At 43.1% G+C, this 19,634-nt stretch overlaps 1 protein-coding gene across 1 annotated transcript; it reads right to left on the reverse strand.

Moving 5' to 3' along the window:
- Nucleotides 1–1,504: 1,504 nt before the first annotated feature.
- Nucleotides 1,505–2,375, reverse strand: h2ax1 (H2A.X variant histone family member 1). The gene has a single exon (XM_082547826.1). The coding sequence runs from the start codon at nt 2,265–2,267 to the stop codon at nt 1,881–1,883; it is 387 nt and encodes a 128-aa protein (XP_082403952.1). The 5' UTR covers nt 2,268–2,375; the 3' UTR covers nt 1,505–1,880.
- Between the last annotated feature and the right edge of the window lie 17,259 nt (nt 2,376–19,634).

The raw sequence follows: 19,634 nt of genomic DNA on the forward strand, positions 1-19,634 counted from the left end.
GGGCAGTTTTTTTTCCACACTTTGTGGAAAAAAACAACAAAAAATGGCATTGCATAAAGTATCTCCCACACAAATACCAGGACAGTAAATGAAATTCACCAGAAGTTGGAGGTGTCTGAGGATAATTCTCTCCAGGATCTTTATCAGGTGGGAAACAGACTACAGGTCAGGTTTGTGGCTCTGATTTGTCAAAACCACATAGAAAGTCTTACACTTCAGACCAATGCCCAGAGTACACTGCCGTACCCACTCCAAGGCTGGTTTTATGCTCTTGTGTCACGTAGCGATTTTCACATCACATCCTGTGTCACGAGACACAATCTTTGTTGCGCTTCAGCTGACAAGCAAAAGATCTTGGACAAGGGCAATGAGGTCATCAGCTGACTGGAAGAGAGCCAAGCAGATATGAATGGATATGGAACTAATTAAAAGCTCAAATTAATATTGTGTTTGTTCGTGGTTTTCACTTCAATTTATTTTAATATTTATGGTTATCTGCTAAAAGAATATGCAGACAGAAAATTCTGGTGGTCTCTTATTTTCTTGAATTATGCATATCTGTGGCTTATGGCATATTTAGGAGACCATCAAATATTGCTGGTATGTCAATATCAGTCACAGTAGTGTTGTTGTCAGCATGTAACTGTAATCATTTTCCAACACACTATGTTGGTTGGCTGTTGTATTGAATGTGTAATATATGACTCACCACAAAGAAAACATCTATATGTGCAGTTTATGAAATGTTTGGACCCTGAAGATTAAATTATGACCAAGGCAGGTTTCATTTTTTAATTTGTGTTTGTGTAATAAACATTCATTATATTTGTAAGCTTAAGTGGAATATGTTGGTAATAACATTAAATGTTTTCCATGAATACTAATGACAATAATATTGAGCCAAGTAACAGTTAACATATACCCTGCTGCAATGAAACAGCTAAACACTCCGTGCCAAGCCTTTGTAAACAGCATATGGCTAACTACAGGATCCTTCTGATTCTCATTTTTGGTTATTTTAAAAACAGACATTGAAAATATTGTACGTATTATTGAGAAAATGCATTCACTTTCAATTCAAATGGCCCTTGCAGAACTAATACTGGCAAAGTCCAAGTGTACTATGTGTATTTGTTAATGCGTTTATGAACAACAGCATACACACGAGGACTTCAAGCACAGGAGGGTCAAGAAATTTACATCTTCCGTTTAAATCGGGAGAAAATGTTCATGAATCATAAAAGAACAAAATTTTTAGTTTATTACAGTAACGTGAACTCAAATTCATAGCAACCTACTTTGACATATTAGTCAATGTGAAATCTTGTAAACACCTCGCATTGTTCCACTGAAGGCCAATCTCTTTTGTGAAAGGAAGAATCTAAATGAAGAGAGAGGGGAAAAAATACTTAGTACCCCTGAACACAACACCACAGCCAGAGAGGCCATTTCTGCTCAGCTGTCGTTTGTTCCATCGAAGAGACGAACAGCAAAACAACAAAAATAAAGACTTAACAGATTTCTTTATTGAAACACCATGACATAAACAATAAAACACATTTGCACGTAGCAGCATTGCGAAACTAAAACATGTTCCGGCCCATACTTGGTCCACTTTAAGAATGGATTTTTTTCCCCCTATGGCCGTCATCACCACCCAGCCCGCAGAGTGCCTCCATTTTCCAGAGCCAAAAAACGCAACAACAGTCAATAAAAATGTCCCGATACTGTAAGTTATAACGCAGAAACAGCAACACCATCCCCGTTCGAAAGGTTGTTTATCAAAAAAAATATATATTAAAAAAAAAGTGGCTGGCCCCACGGGAAACCTTTTGTCCCGGCTGAATCCAGACCTCTAGGCAGTTTGTTTTGTCTGTTTTTTACTTGCTCTTGGTCGGTTTCTCCGTCTTCTTGGGAAGGAGGACAGCCTGAATGTTGGGCAGCACTCCTCCTTGGGCGATGGTCACTCCCCCCAGCAGCTTGTTGAGCTCCTCGTCGTTTCGTACTGCCAGCTGGAGGTGCCGGGGAATGATTCTGGTCTTCTTGTTGTCCCTGGCCGCATTCCCTGCGAGCTCCAGGATCTCAGCAGTCAGATACTCCAGCACGGCCGCAAGGTACACGGGAGCCCCGGCGCCGACCCGCTCCGCGTAGTTTCCTTTGCGCAGCAGCCTGTGGACTCGACCCACCGGGAACTGGAGTCCGGCTCGAGAGGAGCGGGACTTGGCCTTTGCTCGGGCTTTGCCTCCGGTCTTTCCTCTGCCAGACATCCTTGATAATGTGGCTATTGACGACGTAAACAGTATAACAACCGTACAATGACGCCCTTAGAGCTTTACGTAATGCATTCGTGAATATAGCGCTATAAACCAGAAAGCGTTCTCCGATTGGACGAAAGGAACTGAACTCCACGAACCAATGGCACACCACATCCTTTACCAATGCAGGTCCTCGGATGAGCAATGGCCCAATCCTAAAGAAGGATCGGCACGCTTAGATTTACATAGACATGCTATAAATAGGAGATTGTGCAGGAGGCGGTATTTTGAGCTGTGCTGTGTTGGGGATTTAGTCAACGCGACGGAGAAACTGCCTGAGCCGGCAAAATTAACCCCGGGCCACAGAAAAGGCTCCCAGAAGGCCGTGAGCAAAACCCATAAGAGAAGGGGGCGCAAAAAGCAGGAAAGAGCTATGTTATTTACTTGTGTAATGGCACGGTAAGATAATGGCCATTGTTTTACACATAAGCAGGCATTACATTTTGTACTATGTATTTAATATGGTTGAAATACATCAAATGCATCAATAAACACTGTATGTAACTTTCTCATTTTCTTTAGACCACATAATTAAACGTTTATGTTACATTAAAAAAAACTGAAGTAATAGTCTTTGGTGCCAAAGAAAAACGATTACAGGTCACCAGAGAACTTCAATCTATACACCTAAAAACCACAAACCAGGCGAGAAATTTGGGTGTAGTGATGGATGCAGACCTAAACTTAGAAAAACACATTAAGACAATAACAAAATCGGCTTACTATCACCTCAAGAATATATCAAGGATAAAAGCTCTGATGTCTCAACAGGACCTGGAAAAACTAGTCCATGCATTCATCTTTAGTAGGCTTGATTACTGTAACAGCATCTTTACAGGTCTAACCAAAAAATCAGTCAGACAACTACAGCTCATTCAGAATTCTGCTGCTCGAGTCCTCACTAAGACCAAAGAAGTGGACCACCTGAGGTCTTCACACCGGCTGCCTGACCGTCAGAGGATAGACTTTAAAGTTCTGATGCTGGTCTATAAAGCTCTGAATGGTTTAGGACCAAAATACATCAGTGACCTCCTGACCCAGTATGAACTTTCCAGATCCCTCAGGTCATCTGGATCCGGTTTTTTATCAGTTCCCAGAGTCAGAACCAGACATGGAGAAGCTGCATTCAGCTTTTATGCTCCATATATCTGGAACAAACTCCCAGAAAGCCTCAGATCAGCTGAAACACTCAGTTTATTTAAATCCAGGTTGAAGACTCCCCTATTCCCAGCTGCATTTGAATAAAACACCAAATCCACACTTGTAAGCTTAAATTTCAAAACTTACATTTTAACTACTGATTTTATCTAGTGTTTTTTTAATCAATTTTAAATCATGCTTTTTATTTGTTTTTGTTTTTTAATGTCTCTGTAAAGCACTTTGAATTACCTTGTTGTTGAATTGTGCTATATAAATAAACTTGCCTTGCCTTGCCTAAAAATGTATACCCCAATAAGTATATTACAGACAGCTACACAACACGAGGTCAGTCAGTTAGAAATACAAGTCTAATTTCAGCTTCACACTATTTTTCATTAGAAAAAATCAGATGGTTACATACTTAAATTTACATAAAGTGTCATAAATCTGCACTGTCATCAGCACATTTTTCACCAATGCAAAGGTAGTGGAGCCCAGGGTACGACTGGCCATTTTTGACTACTTTTCATTTTACCTTTAAAAACTATTTACTTTCCCTTGTTTGGTAAAATTATTTTCAGCATAATCTGACATGTCTGAATTTACAGTTATTTTTTTCATTCTGAGATACTGCATAAACACCAAATCACACAAAAATGAATTCAAAGTAGGAAGGGTTAGGGTTAGGGGTTAGTGAACCCCCCATGTTCAATGGTTTACTTTGCCAAATTCTTAATTTTTGCACCAGCACTGGAGAATGAAGAGAATGAATTCCATTAGAATCAGGCCTTACACTGAACGTCTTAATTCACTGGACCGGTCTGTTATGTTTTAATATAGTGTTTCATTTGTCTCCGATTTCTTCGTAGGGAACTTAAGTCTGACTTGTTAAAGTATGAATGTCTTTTTTTTTTTTTTGCACAGCTTGTACACATTTTACTTTCACTTTACAAAATGGTTATTGTATTTAATTGTCATGAAGTGGAAAGAATGAGAGGACCCAAATGCAAACACTGGAACAGAACTTAAACTGAAAACGTGCCTTTATTTGTGGCAGAACAAAACACAAACGAAAAAGCAAAGGGAGACAAAGACTAAACTATCAAAACCTGAACTGGGAAACAACTAAACATAAGTACATGGAACATAAAGACCTGAAACCCAGACCATGAGGCACCTGAGACTCACAAACACAAGGGGAGATGAGCAGACAATCCAGCAACAAGCAATGAAAGATGGAAGATAGATTTATTTCACAAAGCAGCTGATGTGTAAGTGCTGTTTTAGCTTTGAAACTTAACATCGGCATTTTAATAAGTAAACTTAGTGGTTTGGCTAAAAAAGTGTATGCTCACTGGACACTTTATTAGGTACCCCTTGCTAGTGCCTTCCAGACCGCCTTAATTTGTACTAACAGATTCAACAAGGTTCCTTCAAAACTTTAGACTATATTCATGTGGGGTATATTACTGTGCATCGACACAGTGAGCAACAAACCCTCGGTAGGCTGTTGTAAAAAGGAAATGAAAATCAGATACGATTACGCCACCTGCAGCCTGAAATGTTGATACAAGGCATATCTATGCTGAATTCTGACCTGATCATGTAAATGTTGCAGCAGAAATTGAGACTTATCAGCTAAGGCAAGGTGTTTTATACCTACCACTGTCCCGTTTTGGTGAGCCTATGCTAAATGTAGCCTCAGTTTCCTGTTCTTAGTTGACAGGAGTGGCCAACAGTGTGGTTTTCAGCAGCTGCAGCTCATGTTTTAAGCTTCATTTTCGGTCCATTTCGGTTACTATTGCTTTCTCCATCAGCTCGAAGCAAGTCCAGTTATTCTCTTATGACCTCTGAAATCAACAAGGCATTTTATTGCCACTCACTGGATATTTCACACAATTCTTTGTAAACCCTCGAGATGATTGTGTGGAAAAATTCCAAATCACCACCTGCAACTGCCATGTTCAAAGTCACTCAGTATAACCTTTCTTCCAGATTATAATGCTTGGTTTAACTAATGTGTCTATATGCTTAAATATACTGAGGTGCTGCCGTGTGACTGGCTGATACGAATATGATATAGATTAGATATTAACATTAATAAGCAGTTGAAAAGATGTACCTAACAAAGCAGCAGTGAGTGCACATCCATACATAGATAAAATCCATATTAGAAGAGTATATTAGTAATTTATAATAATGTTAAGAAATATACTCTAAAACACTTCTTCAGTAAAGACTCAGAGAAGAGAAACACACAGAACTTCTTGCTAGCAAAGGCAGCCTCCAGCACTGAGGCTCGCACTGAGAAACTGCCCCGGTCTTTATTTATACTTCAGTGAGCGTTTGTTCCTTACATTGGAATGTGGAGGTGTGTGTGTGTGTGTGTGTGTGTGGCCCCATAAACAACTTCCCTTAACCTGCTGGTCTGGAAAATCCAACAGTTCATCTATATGTAAAAAAAAGCACTTAAACTAAAACTGACATAGCTACGTTAATCCTACCGTACAGCATTCAGATCATCAGCAAAAAGGGGACTTAAAAATCAAGTAAGTTAGAGTGCAAAGTGGTTAGTAAGCCAGAGAAGTGAGCCGATTACCTGACTCAGTCAGCCTGATTGTAGGCCTAACCTCATAGCATATCTTCACGTGACACTTTATCAGTGAGTTCCAAAATAAACAAATATCGCACCATTCTTTTCCAGCAACAATAGGCTGATTGACTTTAGCACAAACACCGTCTCGAGGTACGACCTCTCTCATGCTAGGATGTGGGGGTGAACACCCTAGAATGTTACAGACCTCCTAGGATGAGACATTCTTTCAATATGCCACCAACTATATACTTCTACACACAAATGATTACATGCAGTATTCTACCATATGCAAACTTATATCATTAAAAGACTATACTGACTACTAAGTACAATTTTCCATTGACAATTAATATACTTAATTTGTAATAGAACAATAAAATAATAAAACAGTAAAATAAAAACAATTTAAACTCAATTTAAAATAATCAATAAAAAAAAAAAAAAAAAACACAAACAAAAAAACAAACAAACAAAAAGGTGATGCATAAAACTAACCACAGTTGGCCAGATTAGAGTCAAGTACAGCACAGATGTGATTACTTACATGCAGTTAAACAAAACAGGTCACAGTTGCTGCTAATAACACGATGAAACCAACACGAGCCTGCTCAGAATACACAAGATGCACCTGAGCTTATTTTTGATATCAACAAGTACAAGTTCAAAGAAAAGTTATTTGCTCTTTGTGTGTTTACTATGCTGTGAATTTAATTTAATAATTTTATTTCATTTAAAGTAGCCTCAACTCGTCTCACCTCATGTCTCAACCTCCACTGAGATCTCTGGTGCAAGGAGAGGATTTGAGGAAAGAAATGGCGAAACTGAAAAATAAGAACTGAGAAAGAGGATTGGATTCAACAGCTGCATTTAGTTTGTTCTTGAGCACAGTAGTGAACTCCAAATTGCTCCTGGTCTGATATAAAAGCTTAATATAAATGCCAGTAAATGAAGTACACTGTGTAACCTTGAGGTGCAAAACACAACATCAAAGTTCAAAAGACAAAAATGAACAACCTGATAATCAAATCAGTGAGCCCTTTCCTCATAGTATCTACCACCAACAAAACATTTTTAGAATGCTAACACTCTCCTCCAGTACCTTGGCGCACCCTGTACCCCCACAACATCCAAAGACTTGAGAAACTCAGCATGAATCTTATCTTGGGCCGCCCCCTCCAAACAGAGGCTAAAGAACCCCTTTGAAACCACAGACTGCAGTCCACATGGGGAGGACATTGACAGTCTTACCCACTGCATCACAGGTTTTACATCAGCTCTTTACCCTCAGTGCCACTGGAGGAAAGAACTTTCAGTTGCTATCCATGTACAATGTCCCCACACCTCCAGTCCTGCTGGAGGTGTGATGGATGTAAACACTGCTCTCCCTGAAGTGTTCAGGACCCCAATCATCCACAATGACCTGGCCAAGATACTGAACTCTAAGTTGACCCTGCATTCAGAATAAAGTGGTGTAAAAAGTCAAAGGACTATATATAAATAACAGTGCATTTCCATCTGCTATTGGCTCTAATTCTCACTTCTAATGTCCAAACTACATCACTGACTTTAATGAACATACAACCTCAGAGTGATTTCTTTAGTCAAGGTAAATCCATTCATGTGCACGGTATAGCTGCCAAACATGGCTTTCCCTGATCATTCTTAGCTAGCTAGGAATGTTAACAACTGATTAGCTTACAAACACACATTTAACTTACAAGAAAGTGTGCCAGGGCCTCAAGTCTTTTTGTCAGTCCAGTTTACTGCAGAACACCTCACGCTGTCAGTTTGAAACAGTCAGGTTTGGTTTTGGAAAATAAAGGCTGGACCTCCTCTCTCCATCCCCACTCCATCCACCCTTCCCAAACTAACATATGCAAGTTTCTCTATGATTGCAGCTCCCAGTCAAAGCTGTCATTATGACGTTGCATGCCAATCTTACAACATTAAGTTAGTAATTGGAATTAAGCTTATGAGAAAGAATACCCCATGAACACTAAGAAACATGATGAGAACTACTAATATTGGCAGAAATATTTATTTGAAGATAACTTTACTGTTTTAGTTTACCCCATTTCCATCTGCCAAGTGTCATGTGATGGCTGTGTGCAGGCAGAAATGGTGGACCCAAAATGCAGACTCACGGAAACTAAACAAATTAAACACAAGGTGCTATAAATCAAAAACAGCAAATACTGGAGCCCAGAAAACAACTCTAAACAACCAAACAAGAAAAGGTTGCCAAAAGGTGCAGGCGGTCAGGAAAACAGTTCCAAAAAAATTCAGGGGCCAGCCTGGAGGTTGACAGCACAAAAGTCCAAACCTGGGCAGTTCAGGAAGCCGACCGTGCGAAAAGCAACGGCAGCGAGGCAAGCGAAGGAGGTCCGGAGGACGGCCATGCAGAGAGCAGCGGCGGCGACACAGCTGGCCGCGACAGCGATGATGTCCAGCCAACGGCCTGGAAAGTGGCCAGACAGGGCGAGGACGAGCAGGGACAGACGGTGCGGAGACCTCCGGCGTAGACAAAGTGAAACCAGCCCGTGCAAAGGCCTCAGGCAGAGACGAAGCAGGACCAGATGGCAGCATGGCAACCGCAGGCAACGAAACAGATGGTGGCGCTGCAGGCGACGGCGTGGAAGCCGCAAATGGTGGCGCTGCAGGCGACAAAGGCTATACAGGTCTCTCGGACCCTCCAGTGGAGACAGGAGACGGCTGGAGTAGTCCAGAACCCCCAGCAGGAACAACAGACCAAGGCCGGACGGGGCCCTCGGACTCTCCAGCAGGAACAGGTGGCTGAACGGGCCCCTCGGGTCCTCCAGCGGAGACGGAAGACAGCTGGAGCGGTTCTCCAGAACCCCCAGCAGGAACAGATGGATGGACGGGCCCCTCGGGTCCTCCAGCAGGACCAGGTTGCAGAACAGATGAATGAGGAGAGGAGTGACGATGGCGCCTGCGCCGTTTCCTACGGGATGAAGGAACAGGAACCAGTGAAGAAATGGAGACCTCCTCCTGATCCTCCGAGCACATAGCCGCTAGGAAAAACCCAGGCGAACGAGATCCCCACTGGCGTGGGGAGGGAGAGGAAGTCCGTGGCAGCGGTGCGGAAACTGTCCCGTTGTGGTGACCACTGCGGAAGCTGCTTTACAGCGAGCTCAGACCGCTGCTGCATTGGCGTGGTGAGAGAGGGCAAGCTCACGTGCCCTGACCTACTCCCTCCATGCAGTGATGGTGCTGCCCAGATTGGCATCCGAAGCAAACTGCTGAAGCCGGGAGCTGGTTTTCACCATTGTTTCCACTGTGCTCAGTCCCACAGACATAGCCCGTAGGCTGTCGGACTGGGATATGCGGTCCAGCAATTTAACCAGCCTTTCCATCTCAGCGCCTGACTCCGAAGTGAAAAGGTTTGCGGGGTCCATGTTCTGGTTGTGATCTTCTGTCATGTGACGGCTGTGTGCAGGCAGGAATGGTGGACCCAAAATGTAGACTCACGGAAACGAAATGTGAACTCAAAACAGCTTTAATGCTGAATTCAAAAGGGAAACAAAACTAGGAATACAAAATAATAGTGATGGCCCACTTGAAGCTGACGCTCCGGAGCGTGTGTCGAAAAAAACAACACACTGGTTCAGAAGCACTGTGTCGAGGCTTGCTTCGTTTGGCAAAAGTCACGTGACCAGTGACGTCCGAAGCTTCATTACGCACGTAACTGCTTCGGTACCTGATTCAAACGGATATAAGGAAGTGAATCATCCACGGGATTCGTGGAGTGTGTTGATGGTGACAGAGAGCGAAGAGGTGATCATTCCACTGACAGATATGGAGCCAGCGAGGAAGAGAGGACATTCTGGCGTGTGGGAATATTTTGAGTTGATTTTGCTCAATTCATTTTATCTGCCGAAGTGAAAAACTTGAAATGTCCAAAATCATGTTTTCATAATGGAAATATCATTACAGCATATGACTTTAGGAACACTTCCATGTGAATTAAAGCTAATGAAGACTACAACAATGTATTTGACACTATACGTACATTACATTGCTACAGTTTAGAAAATCATTTTGTTTATTGTTTTTAGGTGATAGTCTGCAGGACCCAGGAATACCTGCATATCTACCAGCTTGCAGTGTAGTTCCTGCACTCCACAGCCTCTTCTGTTCCATGCAAGTGGATTTTCTCCAGGGCAGGAGAAACTATTTCTAAGAAAAGAAACAGACTCAGCCAGCGCACAGTAACACTAATCCTCTTTTTAAATGTAAATAACAAAAGGGCTACCTGACATAGAGCATGTTTTTACTTTGCAAGTTCTTGATTAGGGGTGGGTTTTGATTATCGCCTTTCTGATTACAATCCATGCTAAATTGAATAAAGTGATATTGATTCATTAAAATCCCGTGTCGATTTGTAAATTAACGTTATTATGCCTGAAACGCCAGCATCTCAGGTTAAACCTCACAACATGTCGTCAAACACCATGCAGCTAAAACAGTAACTGGGAGCAGGTTTACGGATTCTGCATACAAACGTGAACACAGAGCGCGGACCCGACGCGTCAGAGTCAGATTTTGGTGCGTCGTCGGGTCCGCGCTGTGTTTGCCTCTTTTTTTTCCCGCTGGCTTCTGCAGCTGCAGGTTTCATAACTCTCTGTTTACATCTCTAATTAAGTCTCACATGTGTCAGCTTTCTTTATATATACTGTTAAATGATCAGAATTGTAATATTTCTGACTGAGGCAAAACTTTCCAGATTCCAATCAAATTGAATCGGATCCTGTATCGAATCAAAAATGATTCTACAAATCAGTGACGATGCAGCCGTACTCAGCTCCCTAAGCATTTTCCCTTTCCAGTTCACAATCAATCCCACCCCTAGGTCAAAAATATGTATAGGACAATTGGCCTCATCTAATATTTTGTATGAACCTGTCCAGCTGTCCAGTGATTAAACGACAAGTAGATGGAGGCAGGACTTCACAGCAGGGGCATACTCCATAATGTGCTGTGCATTCTCATATGTATATTATATATATTGCTCACTTATTGTATTTACCAACATCAAGGAGTTATGAGCAAAGAAAGGCCACACCATAGTGCATGTTTAAATAGGGAAAGTTTATTGATCAAAATGTATTACGCAGATACGCATTACATTTTTTTCAGCCCAATCGAGAAAACAAAACCAATTACATGTTCAAAGCAACGGAACGGTGGCCCAATATCAGAGAGAACTCCACTCTTGAGTGAGCAGTGATAATTGAGCAGTCCGTTTTATTTTGCAGATTCAAGCTGCTCTTCAAAATTTTCACCACCAGATGTCACCGGAGAGGACTGTGTTGAAAAGCTTCGAGTAATGAACCGTTTTTCAATACAAGCTTCAGTGCTTCGGAAAGCTTCATTTGGCCATCACTACAAAATAAGCTTATGCAGCCAGAACACACAGGAAGATGAGGGTAGAGCACAACACCAACAAACTGAAACACAGGGCTTAAATACATAGAGGGAGCAATCAGGGAATGGGCAACAGGAGGGAAAAACAGCTGGGGCAAATCAGGCCTAACGAGACAAAGGAAGCAAAACCAGACGCATTTACATGAGACACGGTCTTTCAAAGTAAAACAGGAAACATAACACAGACTGAACTTACAGACACTGGCTGTTTCCCAAGTAAGAGACTGCACGCTTGAAGTACGCGCACTACACGTACTACGTACGGTGCGTACTATAAGTACGAGAAGTGCGGAAGTGAGAGGCCTGTGAAATGGGACACTTCGTCGCGCTGTTCAGGTTGCCTAGCAACCATGATACGAACCGCGAGACACGTTACATACAGCTTTGTTTGACAGAAATGAAGGAGAAAAATGTTTTGTTGGTCATTCAGTTTTGTCATGACATTTCTTTAGTTGAGTATCTGAGGCTGAGACCACGGGACTGTAAAACATGATTGTTGGGCTTCATTTCTGTGCTGAACAGTCATTTAAGATTAGTTAGTAAATAACAATTAGTTAATGTTGCTCATGAGACTAAAGTCAACTCACTGTGGCAATGTAAATATAACATGGCCAATATTATAGTATTGTCAGATTATATATATATATATATATATATATATCGTAGTGGTTAAACTACACGCCTTTGGAACAGAGGATCGCAAGTTCGATTCCTGCCTGGGGCGTCTGTATCCAGTAAGGGTCCTAAGGCTAGACCCCCTATGCTAAGCAAGCCTACCGCAGACATGAGCGAGACAGATAAATATGAAGGCATGCCGGCTCGGACGTCGCCCGGATCAACAAGGTCCGCGTCAGGTGTTGAGGAACCAGGGCACCCTGACGAAAAGTGGGCTACTGGAACAAGAAGGCATCGGTGGGCAAGGGACGAAAACAGGGCGTTGTTGGAATGCTACTACGCAAGTAACCCCGGCGGAAGGGGCTACATGAATAGGATGAGGGACCTATGGATTCTTCGATACCCAACATCCACAATGACGGCGAAACAACTAGTAGCTCAGTGTTCCAACATTCGAAAGAAGGGACTGCTCTCACAGCTAGAGATTGACGAGGTACAACACAAATGCTACGGCAAGGAGGAGTCAGGACGCCAGGTCAGGGGGGAGATATCATCACCCCCACCCGAGATTGATGGCCAAGCTTGAAAGCTGGATCCCCCGTAGCCGGTTACCAAGATTACGCGAAGTACCCTCAGAAGGTCTGCTAGATGATGTTAATGCAGCACGACGGACAATACCTACAACCACGGTTACCGACACTAACAAGCTGATCTACAATACGGCAGCAGTGATCAGTGAGATGCTTGGCTACAAGTTGAACAGCCACAAGGGGCAGTACCCTCCATGGAGAAGGAGGCTAGAGGGCAAGATCAAAGTAGCACGGAGGGAGGTTAGCCAACTAACGGAGTTGCAGAAAGGTGCGACAAATAAGGTGCCTAAGAAATACAGCAAGCTGTCCATACCTGAGGCCTTGGAAACTGCCAAGCAAAGACTCACAGCCTTGGCCAGCCACTTGAGGAGGTACACCAGAGAGATAGAAGGCAGGAGAATAAACCAGCTGTTCTCCACAGAACCAGCAAAGGTGTACTCTCAGTGGCAAGGGAACAATAAGAGAACAGCACCACCAAGGCTGGAGACAGAACAATACTGGAAGAGCATATGGGAGAAGGATGCAACCCATAACGGCAATGCTCAGTGGCTAGAGGATCTGAGGGCAGACCACAGCGACCTCCCTGAACAGGGTCCAGTAACCATCACAGTGGCAGATATCCAAGAAAGGGTCTCCAGTATGAAGAGTTGGACAGCACCAGGGCCCGACATGGTTCACACCTACTGGCTGAAGAAGCTGACTGCACTCCACGAGCGTCTGGCAGCACAAATGAACCAGCTGCTAGTTAACGAAAGACACCCGGAATGGCTAACTGAAGGCCGGACGGTCCTGATCCCCAAGGACCCCAAGAAGGGACCGGTCCCCTCCAACTACCGACCAATAACCTGCCTCAGTACTACATGGAAGCTCCTGTCAGGTATCATATCGGCTAAGATGAACAGGCACATGGGTCAATACATGAGCGGGACACAGAAAGGAATTGGCAAGAATACCAGAGGTGCAAAACACCAGCTACTGGTAGACAGAACAATCAGCCGAGACTGCAAGACCAGACTGACCAACCTGTGCACTGCCTGGATTGATTACAAGAAGGCCTATGACTCAATGCCCCACAGCTGGATACTGGAATGCCTAGAATTGTACAAGATCAATGGGATCCTAAGAGCCTTCATCAGGAACTCAATGGGGATGTGGCGTACAACACTAGAGGCCAACTCCAAGCCCATAGCACAAGTTACCATCAAGTGCGGGATCTACCAAGGAGATGCTCTGTCCCCACTGCTGTTCTGCATAGGCCTGAACCCCCTCAGTGAGATCATTAACAAGACTGGCTATGGATACCGACTACGGAACGGAGCAGTTGTCAGCCACCTCCTGTACATGGATGACATCAAGCTGTATGCCAAGAGTGAACGAGACATCGATTCACTGATCCACACTACCAGGCTATACAGCAATGACATTGGAATGTCGTTCGGACTGGAGAAGTGTAGTCGGATGGTAACAAAGAGAGGGAAGGTAGTCAGAACTGAGGGGATTGAACTACCAGAAGGCAACATTGCAGACATAGAGGACAGTTACAAGTACCTGGGGATCCCGCAGGCAAATGGGAACCATGAAGAGGCCGCTAGAAAGGCTGCAACCACCAAGTACCTGCAGAGGGTCAGGCAAGTCCTGAGGAGTCAGCTGAATGGTAAGAACAAGATCCGGGCCATCAACACATACGCCCTGCCCGTGATCAGATACCCTGCTGGGGTAATAAGCTGGCCAAAGGAGGAGATAGAAACCACTGACATAAAGACAAGAAAGCTCCTTACCATGCATGGAGGGTTTCACCCCAAGTCCAGCACCCTGAGGCTGTACGATAAGCGGAAGGAAGGGGGCCGGGGACTGGTGAGTGTCAGCACCACAGTCCAGGATGAGACAAGGAACATCCAAGAATACATTGGGAAGATGGCCCCAACTGACCGAGTGCTCAGTGAATACCTCAGGCAGCAGAAACCCAAGAAAGAGGAGGGAGACGAGGAACCATCATGGAAGGACAGGCCCCTGCACGGTATGTACCACCGGCAGATAGAGGAGGTGGCTGATATCCAGAAATCCTACCAGTGGCTGGACAAAGCTGGACTGAAAGACAGCACAGAGGCACTAATCATGGCAGCACAAGAACAAGCTCTGAGCACAAGATCCATAGAGGCTGGGGTCTATCACACCAGGCAAGACCCCAGGTGCAGGCTGTGTAAAGATGCCCCAGAGACAATCCAGCACATAACAGCAGGGTGCAAGATGCTAGCAGGCAAGGCATACATGGAACGCCATAACCAAGTGGCCGGCATAGTGTACAGGAACATCTGTGCTGAGTACAACCTGGAAGTCCCGAGGTCAAAATGGGAGATGCCCCCAAGGGTGGTGGAGAATGACCGAGCTAAGATCCTGTGGGACTTCCAGATACAGACGGACAAAATGGTGGTGGCTAACCAACCGGACATAGTGGTGGTAGACAAACAGAAGAAGACGGCCGTATATATATATATATATATATATATATATATATATATAAAAAAAACACCCAGCACGCCCCTGCGGGCGGTTTATCCTTCAAGCTCGGGTCCTCTACCAGAGGCCTGGGAGCTTGAGGGTCCTGCGCAGTATCTTAGCTGTTCCCAGGACTGCGCTCTTCTGGACAGAGATTTCCGATGTTGTTCCCGGGATCTGCTGGAGCCACTCGCCTAGCTTGGGAGTCACCGCACCTAGTGCTCCGATTACCACGGGGACCACCGTTACCTTCACCCTCCACATCCTCTCGAGCTCTTCTCTGAGCCCTTGGTATTTCTCCAGCTTCTCGTGTTCCTTCTTCCTGATATTGCTGTCATTCGGAACCGCTACATCGATCACTACGGCCGTCTTCTTCTGTTTGTCTACCACCACTATGTCCGGTTGGTTAGCCACCACCATTTTGTCCGTCTGTATCTGGAAGTCCCACAGGATCTTAGCTCGGTCATTCTTCACCACCCTTGGGGGCATCTCCCATTTTGACCTCGGGACTTCCAGGTTATACTCGGCACAGATGTTCCTGTACACTATGCCGGCCACTTGGTTATGGCGTTCCATGTATGCCTTGCCTGCTAGCATCTTGCACCCTGCTGTTATGTGGTGGATTGTCTCTGGGGCATCTTTACACAGCCTGCACCTGGGGTCTTGCCTGGTGTGATAGACCCCAGCCTCTATGGATCTTGTACTCAGAGCTTGTTCTTGTGCTGCCATGATTAGTGCCTCTGTGCTGTCTTTCAGTCCAGCTTTGTCCAGCCACTGGTAGGATTTCTGGATATCAGCCACCTCCTCTATCTGCCGGTGGTACATACCGTGCAGGGGCCTGTCCTTCCATGATGGTTCCTCGTCTCCCTCCTCTTTCTTGGGTTTTTGCTGCCTGAGGTATTCACTGAGCACTCGGTCAGTTGGGGCCATCTTCCCAATGTATTCTTGGATGTTCGTTGTCTCATCCTGGACTGTGGTGCTGACACTCACCAGTCCCCGGCCCCCTTCCTTCCGCTTAGCGTACAGCCTCAGGGTGCTGGACTTGGGGTGAAACCCTCCATGCATGGTATATATATATATATATATATATATATATATATATATATATATAGTCACTGACTTTCAGCTTGTTGTGTTTGTGGATATATGACTGACTTTAATTATTAAGCATTCGCACATAAATGAGTGACGTCATATTCAGTACTTTTGACAGTTCACTCTTCGGCCGCTCCATCTTATTAGGGAAATTCCACATACATGTCAGTTTCAAAACTCAACCCCATCATTCAATTTGTTTTTGATTGAAATTGAATAATACTTAAATTCTCTTAAATTAACTTCCAATATAAAAGGTTTATCATTGATTGAAATTCATTCAGAAATGTTTAACGAATGAGCTGTCACAACTTTCAAGTACAAAGTTGTTATGAAGTCTGTCACATTCCTCCCCTCTTTTTTTCTTTTCTATCCTTTATTTATTTATCCTTCTTATTTCATTGTACTGTATATTGTTACTCTTATTTGCCTTGTATGTCTACTGTACAAACTGAACTGGAATGACTGACTGTTCGCTTTATAATTTCAATAAAGTTTAGAAAAAAAAAACAAGAAAAACCTCTTCGGCCGCTCCCTTCTGCTGTATTTTGCGGCAAAATTATCCACACCCATCGCTGCGCTATGAATTGTGGGATATATGGGACCATGAAGCGTGCACTGGACCACGCTTGATATTTGGGGAAATCGACGGCGCATTTGGAGTATGCATTTGAAGTATGCATTTGAAGTACACTTCGAATTGGGACAGCCGTCGTCACGTGGCGGTGACGTAACCGCACTTAAAATGCGTACTTCAAGTGTGCAGACCCTGAATTGGGACACAGCCATTGTTCTCTAAACATTTAGGTCAAACATAGTTCCATCATCTTTTGTTGCTTGACGTTGAGAGTCCTTACAGTATTCAGGTATTGTGCACAACATTACAGCAATTGACACAGACTTAAAAAAAAGAGAAAAAACTGTTTTAAGTAGACACTTTGATGTACTCTGGATAGCAATCTCCTTCATCTTTGTCATTTGGAAGAATTAATAATTCAAAATCCATATAAATCCACCTTGATGTGACCTTACCAAAGACCATCTTCAATCAGCCTCTCAGTATCTGTAAAGGCCACATAGCTGTATGTAGTCTTGTTGCTCTGATCATTGTCAAGGATTTCAACTCTGCCATGTTGGAATACACCAGCACAGAAGTAGGTGGTCCCAAGATCAATTCCAACTGCTGCCCCTTTGGACAGGAATGTTCTGACACAGTTAAAAAGCTCACAAGATGTATTATTCCAGCAGGGGCTGATAAAGGCCTTTAATGCAAACAAGCCATTCCATATTGGAAAAATTCTGTAAGTAGTAGTGTTAGATTTTTTATTTCTATTTTCTGTTTTAACCCTCTCGAGGCAGGCGTTGCAGATTTGCAACAGTTAAAAACTAACAACCTGATTACCTCAGATACATGTTTTATGAGTTTTTTTTACTCAGAAGTACCACTGCAGGACTTGATTGTGCATTAGCAACAAAAAGTTTAATTTGAGCCTGAGAGGGTTAACAGCAAACACTAATATAAGTTCATTTTGGAATATTTATTTCAATGGGAATCTGTTGATTTCCTTGAATTTTCAGCAATGACAGCCATTGTCACCTCTAAGGTGATTGCTGGGATAATTGAATAGGTAAGTGTCTGATGTTCTTGGATTTGAGCCATCTGAGGGATTTTTATCGTTTTTACTTAATGAAGTAGATTTCATGCAGGCTTGTCTATTCTGTATGGAGCCCCACAAAGAACATTGGAGAAAAAAAATGCATTCGAGATCTCACAAAATGTTTGCGAGATCTCGCAAAACTTCAAACTGGTGGGTAACATACGTCTCCGAAAATGTCGGAGCACTTTTGCAAATATGTGATGTCTTGATAAACCGAGCAGATATTTGAAGTTCACACAGCTACATTTTCGGCTGAAAATATCTTGAAAGTTTATTTTGTGACCCAGAAAGAATAATATTAAAACTAAGTAGATGCTGCCATGTTGGAAACTGGAATTGGCTGGGCCACGCTATGAATTCCGGGAAAGGTTGGGCCATGAAGGATACACCTGACACATCCTTCAAATTGAAATGAAATGAAGGACGCATTTGTCAGCCGCGTTTGGAGCAGCCTTAGAATTGGGAGAACCTTCATCGCCTGGCTGTGATGTAATCGGTCTACAAATGCAGCCTCTGAAGGATGCAGTCTAGGTTTTGGGACAAAGCTAAAGTTACATTACAAGATTTTATGATAGCATAATGTGCATAATAGCATTAAAAAGAAAGTAGCAAAATTAATCCAATATAAAAATATGTAATCTTTGCTGTGGGTGCTCTAAGGAAATCACAGGAATAACATTGCAATAGAAAGAAAGAACTAACAGCATCTATGGGTCTGAGTGGTTCCTGTATAAATCCAAAAATGCATGCAGGAACTGAGGGGATCAAATGACTGGAAAACTCACAAAGAAAAACTAGTTTAGGCATGAAAATGAGACAGTGTTATCATGGAGGTTGTAGTGATCAGGCGGAGAACTGCTGTGCCAGCTGCCATCTTAATGAGAGTGATCCCACACAGCTAGGTGAGCACCTCACTTGCAGTAGCTCCACCCCTAGCACACCTGCCCACAGAGAAAAAAATAAAAATAAAAATAAAAACAAAATACAAGGACAAAGCCAGCTCCAGTTTGCTTTGTGGGTCTATAAGATGGATTTGTTTTAAACCACTGTGTTGCATTACCTTTAATGTCTATGGCATGGTCTAATCTCTGTAATAGAATACTATGGCTAACAGTACTGAATGCTGCACTGAGGCCCATTAATAGAGATAGGCCGATCATATCTGAAGCAAGACTGAAGCAATAATTATTGGTAAGACTTCTTTGAACAGTCTTATAGGAATGGAATCGAATAGACATGTCGATGGTTTGAAATGATTACCGAATTTAACTCAGAAAGATCAATCGCACAATTTAATTTAAGGACAAAACCACAAACTCTAAATTGACAGTGTAAAATTCTAGTGAAACATATATATTTTAAATGTTAAATTCCTGGAAAACATGGACCAGTATTCTTGAAGAAGTTTCTACTTATGCAAAGTGGTTGCTGTCTGCTTTTGCCTTGTTCACCAGGTATTATAGTTGACCTCACAAATAAGGTTACATTAGATAGGGCATCACAGTTTCTCCACCTCATCCTACTTTTTCCATAAAACAAAAACCCCTAGTGGACACCATACATTTTTTTTCTTGTGCATGGTTGAAAGTTACATACTCACATGAAGATCATGCAAATGAAACAGAAATAGTGGAATAAAAAAAAAAGAAAGACAAATTGGATGCTCTAAAATTCGTATTTGTCA

Source organism: Aulonocara stuartgranti (assembly GCF_965226115.1).
Source record: "Aulonocara stuartgranti genome assembly, chromosome: 10".
NCBI lineage: Eukaryota > Metazoa > Chordata > Actinopteri > Cichliformes > Cichlidae > Aulonocara > Aulonocara stuartgranti.